General features: G+C 40.7%; 1 protein-coding gene across 1 annotated transcript; it reads left to right on the top strand.

Moving 5' to 3' along the window:
• Positions 1-1,582: 1,582 nt before the first annotated feature.
• rps27.2 (ribosomal protein S27, isoform 2) lies at positions 1,583-5,733 on the top strand. The gene is made up of 4 exons (XM_052066249.1): positions 1,583-1,676; positions 2,147-2,255; positions 3,369-3,479; positions 4,911-5,733. The coding sequence occupies exons 1-4, from the start codon at positions 1,671-1,673 to the stop codon at positions 4,937-4,939; spliced, it is 255 nt and encodes an 84-aa protein (XP_051922209.1). The 5' UTR covers positions 1,583-1,670; the 3' UTR covers positions 4,940-5,733.
• The last annotated feature ends 9,435 nt before the right edge of the window (positions 5,734-15,168 follow it).

Here is a 15,168-nt window from a genome sequence, read left to right on the forward strand (position 1 = left end):
CCCCCCAACAACAACGAGAGAAAAAAAATTGCTTCGGCCCAGATTTTCGTGGGAGTATCTTTCAGGCGAGCGTTACTGGGAAGCTACACTAGATGGCGCCATTTGATTGCTTTAAAAGTAAGGTTAGCATGAGCTTCAAAAGCAACGTAGGTAATGCTTTATCAGAGGTTGGATGAGTACCCAAAAGTATACTCAAGACTAGGCATCCTGCTTTTATGACACCGTAAAAAAACACATTAATTAAAATAAGATAATGAATTGAGTAAAAGTAAATAAGTACTCAGTTACAAAACTACTCAAGAGCCGAGCAACTTTTAAGGTCTGATTTTTTAAAAGAAGATCAAGAACTAAAGAAAAATATAAAATATGAATATGCACCGGGCGGCCCGGTAGTCCAGTGGTTAGCACGTGGGCTTCACAGTGCAGAGGTACCGGGTTCGATTCCAGCTCTGGCCTCCCTGTGTGGAGTTTGCATGTTCTCCCCGGGCCTGCGTGGGTTTTCTCCGGGTTCTCCGGTTTCCTCCCACATTCCAAAAATATGCATGGCAGGCTGATTGAACACTCTAAATTGTCCCTAGGTGTGAGTGTGAGTGCGAGTGCCTCCCACATTCCAAAAATATGCATGGCAGGCTGATTGAACACTCTAAATCAGGGGTCTCCAACGTGGTGCCCGCGAGCACCAGGTAGCCCGTGAGGACCACACCAGTAGCCCGCCAGTGCTAGGATTGTGATTTGCTCGTAGAAATTATGATTTAAAAATGCAAACATGGGCAGTATTATAGATTCTATAGCTACCTATTTAGCTATCTAACTAGCTAGCTACAGTATACGTCTAGCTAGCTAATGTTCTAATATTATTAAATTTAATTTGTACAAATGTTATTTCAGACGCGTATCAATTTGGTAGCCCTTCACACAATCAGGACACATGAAGTAGCTCTCACTCTCAAAAAGTTTGGTGACCCCCGCTCTAAATTGTCCCTAGGTGTGAGTGTGAGTGCGAATGGTTGTTCGTGTCTGTGTGCCCTGCGATTGGTTGGCAACCGATTCAGGGTGTACCCCGGCTACTGCACGGAGACAGCTGGGATAGGCTCCAGCACCCCCCGCGACCCTAGTGAGGATCAAGCGGTTAGGAAGATGACTGAATGAATGAATGAATGAATGAATGAATGAATGAATGAATGAATGAATGAATGAATGAATATGCACCTTCAAACATTGTCCAAATACGGCGCTTTAACTAAATGGTTAACTAAATCTTTACGAAATACCTCAAATTCAGGAAAAATCAGCGATAAGAAATTAAATGGCAGAGATCAGAATGTCTCAGAAAAACATTTTCAGAAATAGGTAGATATCTTGGCACCACAGACTCAACTCTTTGCATACAGCATTAAAAAGTGTAGTTTTCATTACAAACATTTACATAGCCTTCTGTCATTAAATATTTCCACAGAGGAGATAAGTTCTAGCGATAGTCATTATTGACAATTAAAAAATACATATTAAAATACAAGGTATCTATTGTAAATAAAAGTGTGGAACAATATGCAAAAAAGGCGATCTTTTTTTATTTTTCTATTTTTTCCCAAGGTCACGTGACGCTCTATCAACTTCCGCTGCGTCATCCGCGCGTCTTTTTCCGGTCTAGACTCCGAACAAGTACAGACATGCCCGTAAGTACGGTTACGTTCACTCAAGTAGTTTCCGTCTTTTAAAAGTGTATAAATCGATAGGGTTATTTCGCAATTAATGTATGTTTTTGTTTAATTCCGTTGGTGACGAGTCGTTGTGAGTGTGTAATGTGGAAATTAGAAGCCAAGAAAGGACGCAATATGGCGAGACACGTGGACGAAAAAGCAGCCCACGTTGTCCATTGGCGATGTGAGCTACCCTGTCGTTGAGATATAGTGCAGACGATTGTTTAACCAGATCGTATTGCTTCTTTAATCAAACATAATTCTGGCAGTAAAAAAAAACAAACTCGCATCTTTTGAGTTAAAACACTATCCATGATAGTTTACTGGGAAATGCAGTCGAGATATGATTAAACATTTTTCGTTATTGCCTCAAATTGTTTGCTTGTCATATCCATTGATGATAGTTACATAGTAATGGAGTTATTCTCGACTCTTTGTACTTGCAGCTTGCCAAGGATCTGTTGCTTCCCTCCTCTGAGGAGGAGAAGAGGAGACACAAGAAGAAACGACTCGTCCAGAGCCCAAATTCCTATTTTATGGATGTAAAATGTCCAGGTCCGTTTGTTAAGTTTTTTAAAAAAAAAATCATTATTTAAACATGTAAAAGCAGTGGTAGCTGTATTCTGCAGTGATTCTAGTTTTCCACTTAAAAATATTTTGCTAATCAGTTAAATGATTGTTGTTTGACTTTTGGCTTAGTTCCCATTATTTAGTTAAAAATATAATATGCTCCAAAATATTCAATGCATACGTATTGTACTTTGAAGTTGACTGCAGCTGAACTATATTACTTTACTCGTGATTTGATCCTTTGCTTTTTACTTGAGGGATTTTGCATGCCACATGAAAAATCACTGCTGTGGAGAGCGATTTAAGTATAAAGAAAAAATACATTTGATAAACATCTTTGGATGGATACTTTGCCTTGATGTGTTGCCCTCTCATTGGTCTATGTAGTGATGAGGGTGTCAAATGAGGCACACACTGACTCTTGCGGCTGCTATTGAATTGAGTGTGAAATGACTCCTTTGCAAGTGTTGCTGCAAGCACATTAGGGCTGAAATGCATCCTCAAGTAATTTGTATATCTCGGTTAAAAATAATTTTGATGCTATATGCATGACAGTAACCACTGAGAAGGCCAACTTCAAAATAAACCATACCTTACCAAATAATATGTGGACATCAGTCCCTTGCGCTGCTTTTATTTTGAAGTTGCTCTCGACGGTGTGTAACAGCTTATTTGACATCCAGACTGTTTGGACTGCCACAAACTGTTATCTATTTTCACAACAGTTGTTTTAGCCGGCAAAATCGCTACTGTGCTTCTGACATCACCTCGTCTCAAAGATAAAATTATGTGGGGAGAGATTTGCCTAAAATCTCACAAATCTTTCTGGAGACGAAAATAGTGTGCTGCAATGAATGCACAGTTTGACTTAAAAGTATAAATTGTTTGTCTAAAAATGAAAACTGGTTGGATGTTAATTATCAAGTGGAAATTGATTTTTTTGTCTTCTGTTTTTGTAACCAAGTATTTTAAAATAATTTCATAATACCTGATTATCCGATAGAATTTTCAGTAGGATGTCCGAATACCAAAATATTCAATAGCCACAGCCCAAAAGCGCGCACACAGTTGTGTAATTCTGGGCTGTCATATTTTCAGGTTGTTACAAGATCACGACCGTGTTCAGTCACGCTCAGACTGTGGTGTTGTGCGTCGGCTGCTCCACGGTCCTCTGCCAGCCTACGGGTGGGAAAGCTCGCCTAACGGAAGGTATGTGCCACTTTAGTGTTGTCTTCTCATGATCGCACACTTGTAGTTCCAAAACGGTATTGAGAGTACTTTACTCTGATCATATAATTTTGATGACACACGTGTTTGTCATCAAAAGTGTAAAATGCAGTGAAACCTCAGTTTTTTTTTAAGTGGCACTCATCTGAAATAATGGGGGTTGAAATAATGAGCTAATTTTCACACCTGAATTAAATGCACAACAATCTTAACTGTCAAATAAGTGGAAGTTACAACAGAATCTGTGTGGGTGTGTACAAACAGGAATATATTTGTTGACATGTTGCAATGCGTGTATGCAATCTTGGAATGTCAAATTTATTGTTAGTGCTGTTTCTCTAATGCTGGCACAAAATGAGACTACATTTGTGGCCACTAGGGGGAGTCATAGATAATATAATTTTAAAAAAGACCTCCTTACCAATATTGTAATGACAAATGCTTGCAACAGAAAAAATGCTCAAATGCAAATGTAACCAAATGTGTCCCAGTTTGGTGTCTATATTTATTTTTCTACATATTTCACTTTCAACGGTATCAGTTTCCTGTGCATATTTTGTATTGTAGAATAATATACAATTCATCATTTTACATGTTTTGGCTCTACTAGAATCCCAAGGTCTGGGGCTCTGTGTCATCCGTTACAGGATTTTAGAGAGAAATCAAATCTTCACAAAAGCCTCAAGCTTTCAGTGTATTATGCATGTGTTTAGACGGTGTGACACAGCCGATCTATACGGAATCACTTTAGAAAGTCTTAAATCATTGCCTTTGTGTTGCCCTTTCATCGCATCCATCGTGAACCGGGTGTCGACTAAGGCAGACATTGATTCTCGCAGCTGTGACAGAAATTCATCATCACCGATGCATTTCCAACACATTCAACTTGCGAGCACAAACACGGCGCGGCATTTTTGCGGGTGAAAGGGAGCGGCAGCAATGGTTCCAGAAGGCTGATGGCATTTGAAGGTGTTCGTAAAGGAACGCGGGTGCACAAGAACAAGACGGCAACAAGACTCTACTTGTTTGCACTGGAGCATCCTGGCTTTTTTTTTGGTTCTGTATCTAGCTGCCATGGCAACCATGACTTTGGCAATGAGCTGCATTTTGAGATGGTGTGGGTGCACCTGACCTCCCCCCCAACACTGCATAGCGCATTTGTCGAGACGTCACTATGATCGGGTAGATAGAATTAATGTCTGTCATTGATTCATTCTGTGACTCTGTTGGCCCACCAAGATATATGCACAAACTTTGTGAAATTTCAATCTGGCATCACATTCAGTCTCCCCACAAACTTAACGTTAAAACCACAAGGGGTTATTTTTCAACCCACCAATTATTTACTTAGCCATTCACCCATCTCTTTGAGGTGTTTTAACAGAATTTCTGTCCGTGTCTCTCTCTTCCCAGGATGTTCGTTCAGGAGGAAACAACACTAACTTGAATCAGGACGCAGTTGAGAATGACCAAAAGTTTCGAATCAGGTGCCGCTGCTTTGGCGTCGATGAGGAGAACGCACAAAAGCAAAGATCATCCGAGTCGAGATAAACAGCGCCCCATCCTCAGCCGCCACGTAATCATGGCCTTGAAAATAAACCCAGTTGGCTCAAATGTTATCGTTGCCCAAGTGCTTTGTGTGCACTCGCTAAGATAAGTTCAAATTTGCTGAATAATTTACATGAAGCAAGACTGAGGTGGTGAGAGAACGGAGAATATCCAACAAATCCAAACCAATTTTAAGAATAGACACATTTGGCTCCACGTGGAGATTACAATTTCTTGATCTGATCCTGTGAATGAGTCCCGAATCAGCCGTTTGCATGATTCATGAAAGACTTTTAAAACCTGCCAAATAAATGCAACAATTAGGTCAGCATTTGACCAAAAAAAGTTGATGTTGCGGTATTTGATATGTTCGGGAATTGGCCGGGGTCGATTTCTTTCTGGGGGATTCAGAGGACCACGTTGATTTTGGCTTGCTACACATACGAATAGACATTATGATGGCACTTTTTTGTGTGTGATATCAGTGAAAAGGTTTTTATAAGGTTGCACAAAATCATTTGCTGTCATGTGTATTGGAAAAAAAACCTGGCTACACTGTTGGCCATTTTCACAATGTGATTAATCTTATGCTAAACGTTCAATTATTTGCTTTTGCAGTTTTTAATGTTACTGTGGTGTATTTTTTTTGCTGTCTTGTTCATTGACCAAATAAAAAAAATCTGGCTGATGTCGAATCTGATTGTGATTACTCTAGTTTTCGTACCTCGTACTTCAGAGAGTCCTCATCCATATTTAATCTTGGCTGATTAATCATGACACTCATTCATTCGAGTTAATTTCTTGTCTGGGTTGCACTGATTGGGTCTCCAGTTCTTGCAAGATGAAACTGCAGCCTTCCTAATGAACTGCAATCTAATGAGAGCCGACCAAGAGTAGTATTAAAAAAAAACGGCTAAATAAGGCTGTTTTGATTGGCATGTCTACGGCTCAAAATAACTTTTTATCCTGAGCAATTTTGCGAATGAATTATTCATTTGAGGAGCAATTTTTTTTGCAATCATTCGAGGCTTTTAGCATTAGAGCAAAGGTTTTTATTCGTTATTTAAGTGGGTAATTAAAAAAAAAGATATACCTGTGTATTTGAGCTGTGGCTTGTTTGCTCTACACAACGTCATGTAGTCAAATGTAAGACTTTCTTATTATGATGTACATTTTATATTGCAGTACTGTATTCAATTTGCTCATACATCTAAAAACGCTGAACGTGTCACAAAATCCACGCCGTTTGACTTCTTGTGGATTCACTTGCGATCTCATTCAGGCTTGAAATTTAATTCGGTGAAAATTTCCAATAGCCCCCGCCAAAAAACATTGACAGCTCATCGGCACGTTTTGTAAAATCTTGATTCCGATTCAGATCATTTGAATCGGGTGTGTTGGAGGAGAGAGACATCGAAAACAGGCCAGATTGGGGGTCTGTTTTGGGGCCAACATATGGTGTTGTTTTAAATATACAATGTGCAATTCTCTTCGTTTAATGTTTTTTCTGAGAGTAAACTTCAGATGGGAGTGTGGAATATGTAACTCGAAGCCTCTTTTTTTTTTTTTTTTGCCAAAATGTTATTTTTTTCACTTGGTGCTCATTGTGAGGTGACTTGAGCTGGATTTAAATTAGGTAATTTTCTTTCAATACTTTTAGTACTTTTTTTTAAACACCACACCGCACATTAAACCTTTTGGTTAGCATGTCTGCCTCACAGTTCTGAAATTCAGGGGTCACAAATCTCCCCTCCGGCCATCCGCCGTAGACTGTAAATGTCAGTTTGTATTTATGTGCCATGTGATTGGCTAGCGACCAGGCTGGCTATCATTCCAGAAACTGAATAGATGGGTTTGTTTACACCAGTTCCCGTACCTTCTATCAATCAACGAAGAAACAACACCACAGGTCATGTAAATTCGTCTAACCTTTAAATTTGATTCTTTTCTCCTTTTCCAGGCGCAGAAGCTTCACTTATCTTCCTGCTTTGCGTGCATGCAGTTGGTGTAGGTCAGGACAACGAGTCGGTGTGGACTTTACGAGAGCATAAAGGATGAAGGTAAGACACTCATTCATCATCTGTCGACCGGTGTTGGGCCGGAGTAAAATCTTGCTGCAGGGAGGAGGAGGTAAACTACCGTCAAACTTCCCGGCAGCCGCGGCAGAGACTCCCAAAATACGTATTAGAAACAACTCTCAGTATGATCTTAGTGTATTTTATAACCACTGAATCTCAAATTAACATTATTGGCACTTGCTTGTTTTTGATATATTTAACTCATTCACTCCCAAAGACGTTTTTAAACGTCTTTTCAGACTTGGTCTAGAATTGGCTGGTACTGAATGAGTTAAGAATACCTCAAATTATCAATAACAAATACTGTACAAAATCCCAAAAGTTGGACAGTTTGAAATATAAACGCTTCAAAAGTTAAACAAAACCCGAGTTCAAATACAAACTATGCCAAAGAAATGAACATGGAACTCGCATGTTTCAACACTTTCGCGTTCCATCAGTAACTACAAAACACCACTAGGTAGCGGTATCGCTTCGCATACACTTTGCTGTTCCCACTCTAGAACGTGTCTGTCAGCGATCTAAAAAAAATGAGTCATTTTACTTTTCTGTAGTTTTATTTATGCCATTTTTTTGTATGAGTGACTGGAAACAATGTTGAAATGTTGCCTCATCATTATCGGTACAATTAATAATGGTAGTCTGAAAAGGATTGATTCACTAGATCAACGTGGACACTTTTTTTTCCTTTTGAAAGCTTGCCCACATTTTTGCGGAAAACAAAAATTGGTGGTTTGTTATTTGAAGAATTTTTGGGGTGTAAAAAAACCCAAACACATTTTAATTAGTGATGCTAATTCTCCAATGCATTTCAATAGGCGATTCTCATTATTTGTGGCGCAGTCCGTTCCCTATCCTCCATGAAACAGCCAGGGTCCATTTTAATGCATATATTCTGTCACACCAATCCAGGAATCTTTCTGACACCCCTTGTACATGATTAACCGAGAAATCTGTAGTTGAACTATTAGATGTAGATGGTAAAGAAAAATAAAGTCTGATGAATTGTGTAGCTGGAGTTATGCAGTAAATGGAAGCTGATGGAAGCATTGTAAGTATGTTTGAGACATAGAGTATTCGTATCTTGGTAGCATATAAAAAAGGAGAATAAAATGGAGGCACTCGTTTTGCAAGAGTTATGAAATGAAAAAGGAATAAGTAGGAGGATCATTAAGAATATTTGAATGGTTGTGGTGTAAAAATATTTGCATCTGGACAGACTTGAAGTGGAAAAACCCAACAAGTGGCAATGCTGTGGGGTGTCTAATCCTTGATGCACGCACGCACGCACGCACGCACGCGCACAAACACAAACACACCTTGTCTCATACATAATAGGACGGAGGTAAAGGAGCACAGTGGGAAGGTGTGCGTGTGGTGTGCAGTGAGTGTGTGTGGTGTGCTAAGGACTCCCAGGTAGCGCCAGTGGAAGTGGCAGCAGTAGGAGTTCTGTCAGAAGAGGTAGCGGCGCACAACTCCCCTGTGAGATCATTAAAAAAAAAATCGTCTTGTGCCTTCATAACGATTCAACTGTCTGAAAAATAGGTCAGTTAAAAACCTCTGCTCACGCGTACGTGAGCAATGGTGCATCCCCGTTGTATGATGCTAAAGGGAAACTGGGGTGGGTAGGGTTGGGGCGGGGGAGGGCGTCAAGTGTGGGAGGTTGGCGTTGTCAGGGAGATGATGTTGTAATCGTCTGCACTGATGGTAACCAAACTACGTCCCGCTACAGTGAGCAAAGTGACTCCGCTCAGGAAATGTGCTCAATACTAATAAACACAAACAGATGGTATGCTCCATAGAAGATCTCACCTCATTAGTCGCTTACATAGCAACTGGACAGTCAAATCCGTTAGGAACCAGGGAAGGTTTTTCGATGCAAAACATATCCTCTCCATTGAGGAAAGTCTTCAGTGTACTTCTTTGCTTGTGAAATAACGGCACAGTAAGAACCTGTGCTGAGTGGTTGTCCATTCATCCATTTTCTGTACACTATCCTGGCTGACTTTACTTAAGGACAACCTGGATTGTTACGAGCGATCTGTTAGGCCAGGGCACATACAGACAAACATTTGAACTCACTGTGGGATTGAATTTAGAATGTAGGAGACTAATATTTAGCGGATGTGGTGACTCAGGGAGCACCAAACTAAATGAAAATGAGAGCTACTTCTTGGTGACTGATTAATGCAAAGGGATACCAGACCAATTTGACATAAACTTCTACACGTAAAATAACAAATTCGTTTGAATTACTTGGTGATAATATTTGGAAGTTTTGAAAAGGCGTTTTTAGATGAAAAAAAAACGATATATAGTCAGGCATTTTTACCCCCAAAAAAGGACCATAAATAGTAAGGCGTTTTTAGCCCAAAAACGACCTTGTATAGTAAGCCATTTTAGCCGAAAAAAACGACCATGAACAAAAAAACTTTTCGGCAAAAAACGCCTTACTCTACATGGTCGTTTTTTTCGGCTAAGAGCGCCTTGCTATACATGGTTGTTTTTTTCGGCTAAAAACGCCTTATTATACATGGTCCTTTTTTTTCGGCCAAATACGCCTTTCTATACATCGTCGTTTTTTTTCGGCTAAAAACGCCTTACTATACATGGTCGTTTTTTTGGGTTAAAAACGCCTTGCTATACATGGTCGTTTTTTGGGGGCTAAAAAATCCTTACTATACATGGTCATTTTTTTGGGCTAAAAACGCCGTACTATACATGGTCGTTTTTTTCCCGGCCAAAAACGCCTTACTATACATCGTCGTTTTTTTCAGCTAAAAATGCCTTACTATACATGGTCGTTTTTGGGGTTAAAAACGCCTTGGTATACATGGTCATTTTTTTGGGCTAAAAACGCCTTACTATATATGGTCGTTTTTTTTCGGCTAAAAACGCCTTACTATACATTGTCGTTTTTTTTTTCAGCTAAAAACGCCTGACTATACATGGTCGATTTTTCCGTCTAAAAACGCCTTACTATATATACATGGTGGGGTTTTTTTCGGCCAAAAATGCCTTACTATACATGGTCATTTTTTTGGGGGGGCCCAAAATGCCTTACTATACATGGTCGTTTTTTTTCGGCCAAAAATGCCTTACTATATATACATAGTGATTGACTTCTATGCAAAGTCATTTCTCAACTTGTCTTCCGTTGCCATGTCATGCCTGTTGAGTGTTGATTTACTTCATATTAAGAAACGACTGCACCAAAACATTAATTCATAAATGTATATCATATGCTTTCTTGTTTTTCTCAGTATAAATAACACATACCCTGCCTGTTCTACTTTTTGAATAAAAACACTTCATTCAAGCGTTAGGGAGTGCAACGGGTTATGATGGAGGGGTGTTGCAAATCATGAAGACCTGCCAAGCGGTATGATAGCATTGTTTTATACATGTCCTCGGCGAGGCCTCAGCTTCAAAATCAGTCCTTGGTCCTTAGCCTTGGAGGCAAGTCCTTGATCCTTAGCCTCAGAGAATTTCTCAAGTCCTTGGCCTTGGCCTTGCCTCAGAAAATTTTCCAAGTCCTTGGCCTTGGCCTTGGCCTCGGAGGCAAGTCCTTGGCCTTGGCCTTGGACTCGGGTTGCCGGTCCTTGGACACAACACTGCCCCCTAGCCACCTGGCCAGCATACACATTAGAATTCTACATACTCTTGCGTCACCGTATGCACACATATTTTCTCTCCGAAATACTCATCTAAATGCGAAATAAAAGATGGCGACGAGGCACCACTTTGTGTCTTCTGTTCAGATCGTCATCATATAAACGCAGCCTAAAACAAAGATTTTAGAGTCACTGTCTTGAAACACTCAAGCCAAATTCCGAAACCTTGGCCTATTGATTTTGTCTGCTCAAAGCTATCAGTGATTCACACTGCGTGCGGAGACTACGGGCTCTCCTTTCATCATCGCACTTCAACCTACCCAACGTTGCCTTTCCCCAAAATGTGCACAAATGCACATCACACTTCCTTGCAGAATTTAACGTGAGCACACACGGGTACAGACCAGTAGATGTCAGTGGAGCACGCCGTTGTTGCTGGGGAAACAGAGGGGGCATAAGAACATAGGCTTGCTATTCGTGCAAGGAAGTCATAACTCCAATGGGCCCATATGTCTTAGTTCACGACTAAGAATCAATTGCATGCGGAGTGACAAACATTGGACAGCAGGGATTTACATGTGAGCGATCTAGCATTAAACTACTTTGTATTCCTCGAAAAATGCCCGCTGAAGGAAAATGAGCATGTCTGAACATACATGACATAAGCTGCGTTCCATTCCATTCCATTCCATTCCACGTGTTTATTTCCTTTCCAAGGAAGTGTAAGGCTATGCGGTTATATTTCCTGTAGGATTATGCGTTTCATTTCAGCTGCTGCTATTTGTTCGTATATATTAATATATATGTATTTATCAAAGGTTGAATTTCTTGGCACTCCGTTTGCAAATGTCACGCACGCAAGATCGAGGCTGCTTTCCCTGCACGTCGCCTTGTAAGCCCGCCTCCATGACTGTTCCCCCATTGTGTTCTCAATCAATCACTTTCGAGCATAAAAAAAAAAAAAGGTCAGGGTCCACACATGACAGCAGGTAGGGTACATGACGCCAAGAAACAAAACGACATTACTCCTGTGCGTTGTGCTTTTTAAATTGATATTTTTCAGCGATGGTAGATAGGAATGAATGCAACAAATAATACAGGGCTCTTGTGAGTTTATTTGATTAAGTCACATGGAAGTCAGCCTGGTTTTGAAGGGGCGGACCTGTCTCAAGAAAATGAACCACTGCACACCCTGCCCACATTGCAGAGTATAATATTCATCTCCACAATGACTGCAGTGTGAACAAAAAGCAAACTGTTAAAGCATCAATTCTGTTTTCACTTGTCGAGGCAGCGCTTCCCCACCGTGCTGCACACTAGCTGACAAGTGTGTATTATATTGATAAGTGTACGCTCATACTTATGCACTATAAGAATAAAAATAAAAACTACACATACGTTTTTTTTGTGTGTGTTCGTGTTTACGTCTGAGATTAAATTTGCTACAGTGAAAAGTCCCCTGTTGTGAAAAATGTCTTGCTGCAAACATGATTTCGTTGTAGAGGAGTTTCAATGTACATACTTGAATGATTGAGGCAAAAAGAAAACAGTGCCATCTGTTGGAGTTGGTAGGGCATTGCATCACCTGCCCCTCATGATGAGTCCATGTGTGGGTTGATACATTTTTGTGCTAGCATTTTGAATAAAATGTAACTAACAGATACTTTACCTCATCTCCACTTTCTCCGGACTGGTGGACCAGTGCGAATTGAACTGTCATGCTTCTTTTTCTGTCCTCCCAGAGTAATCATTGTGGGGGTGTCCTGGTGCATGCAAAATGACTGAAAATCACTTTAAGCTTCGAAGTCGGTACACAGATTACAGCAAGAGAGGCATCATGTTGTTGGAGCACATCAAGAGAGTCGATGAGAAACCTGGCGGCAAAAAAGGCAGATAACATGTTGATCGTCATCCTGCTCGTGGAGCACCGCCGCCTTGCATTCACACCTCTGTTAACCTTGTTTTGTTTGTACAATACACAGTGGATTTCGATGACACCTTTACAAATACACCGAAATCAATTTCCTCTGTCAAACGGAATCAAAAGTAAATATGTAAATACGACCACAAGGAAAACTGTTCGGTTGTCATGTTATAGATGTATACTTTATTGATGCTCTCTGATAAAATAAAATTAGAAAATAATTTCCAACTTAGACATTCCTTCAACGCATTATTAATGTACAGTTTATAGAGTTGTTATGACGAATGAGAAGAATACGATATATAAGATATCTGCTAGGACCGAGTTTGAATCAGAATGGTAGAAAAGACAAAGCGATACAAAGCTAGTCCAGGAATTAACAGCATACTGTACAATTATATTCAGAGCCGACGTAAATCAGTCTTCCGGCCAACGCTTGTCACTCGAAGACACTCTTCCACACTGTCTCTAGAACGCCACGAGTAGGCCTTTTTTTCCCTATTCCCAGCACTCCAGTCGACCTTCATCTCTCTCTCTCTCTCTCACCCTCTCTACGAGTTATTAAGTCATTATTTCAAGAGTATTTTCTTCATGGCCATGTATCCTTTATAAGGTTTATTTGTGTCTGTCAGAGTCCACCTTGGGTTGTTTTGTAAGCGGACGTGAGGTAAGAAGCCCCCCCCCCCCCCCCCCCCCCCCCCCCCGTACTGCTCTTCGGTACTCCAACAAGTCCATGCCTGGATTTTCACAGTTATTCCCTTGGGAAAAAAATATATCATCAAGGTGTCCATGATGTCTCCTGCTCTGTTTTGTCCCCCACCCCAGCGTTCCCTGCATTTTTATTGGAGTGCATTTAGGAGAGAGCACTTTGGTTGTTGAAGGGTGTTTGAATGTGTGCGTATCTCCGTGCGTGTCTTAAGTGTGGTGGTGGTGGTGGTGGTGGTGGTGGGGGGGGGGGGGGGGGGGTATGTGACCAAGTGAGCTCAAGCATACATTCATGGTAACAGTGAGTTGTTTTGCTGTGTGGAGAAAAAACATTTGGCAGTACAGTAGTTTCCTTCTATATGATGGGTCACAGGGCTGCATTACAGGGAGGAGGGGGGGTAAGATTTGCTCTGTGAAATTGGATTTTAACTGTATATGATATGTCATTTCTTCCCTAAAGTCCATTCTCTTCATTTAGTCGCATTTCGCTCGGCTGCACGGCAATCGGGCAGCAGAATGGCGATTGAAATTTGAACTGCGGGAAGTCGAATCGAAGCTCCATAAACTTCCTGATGCAAAATTCAAGCGTAGTGAAACTTTACTGTGTATAAGCCGTACATCATTTTTTTGTGGCGGGCCACATTTTTGTTACCATTTCCCTTGGAGGGCCGTTATGACTGAAATCAGATAAAGAAGTCAACAAGAACAGTTGATTCAACTATTTTTTAAGTTACATTCATGAGGTGTTTGGCAACAAGAAAATGCTTACAACGTCTCTTATTTGTAATAAATGAAAATTAAAAATTTGGGTAGATATTTTAGCAAGCGTCATGGAAGTTGCCATGTTTGATTTGCTTTCGCGGGCCACATAAAAGGACAAACTGTGCTTGAAATATTTATAGAACTCGATCAAATTCTTCCGCAAGCTTAGAAATGACTTCTGTTGTATTGCCAAAGCCATTTAACCATGAAATGATCGCTGTCATTTGTGCAGAAGATTAAAAAAATAAATAAACAATCCTCGCATGTCATTAGTATTTGATAAGTGCATGACATCACATCTCCGGATGCATGAAGTGCAGTTTAATTCAAGTCAAGGCCGAAATGTGCTTTGACCAAATAGTGGATGTGACCTCACAGGCATGCATTTGCAATCCTCGCTGAGTTAGCGGCGTTCAGTGTCACAACTCTGCATTGGGGATCTCAAACTCAATCGAAATGTTGACATTGGTTTCTTGCTTGGCAGTGCTGTGTGCAGCTTGACGCTGCATTGACGACTGGCAGTAGAGGCTTCGAGTGTTATCTTAAGGGCATTGTGAAAGTGTGCGCGCATGCATGCGTGTGTGTGTGTGTGCGTGCCCGCAGCGCATGCCAGCGTTTTATTTCCTTTTTTCAAATATATTCTGTTCGTATTGATCTAACCTGTTAAAGGGATGCTCGTTATCACACAATTAGCATTCTGATAGAAAATACATCATAAGGGTAAAAAGTCATGGTCATTAATTCCTGATGAAAGGGCAGGGAAAGCGAGAGAGAGAGAGAGAGAGAGAGAGAGAGAGAGAGAGAGAGAGAGAGAGGAAAAAGAAAGAGAGTTAAAGGCTTTTTCTTTTTTTCCATTCAGAGTTCGCATAATTAGTCCTCATTATTTCTCCTCCTCCTCATTTTATACGTCCTAGCGTCATTTGTCACCCTCTTGACGTCCTTCCTCGGCCCCCGCACCTTTCCGAGTCTCCGTTCTTGCTAAATTTCTCTTGCCCCCGTTGCTCTAAAAAGGGAACGCCCCCCCCAACCCCCCAAGTGAC

This window comes from Hippocampus zosterae, chromosome 5, assembly GCF_025434085.1.
Source record: "Hippocampus zosterae strain Florida chromosome 5, ASM2543408v3, whole genome shotgun sequence".
In the NCBI taxonomy this organism is placed as follows: Eukaryota; Metazoa; Chordata; class Actinopteri; order Syngnathiformes; family Syngnathidae; genus Hippocampus; species Hippocampus zosterae.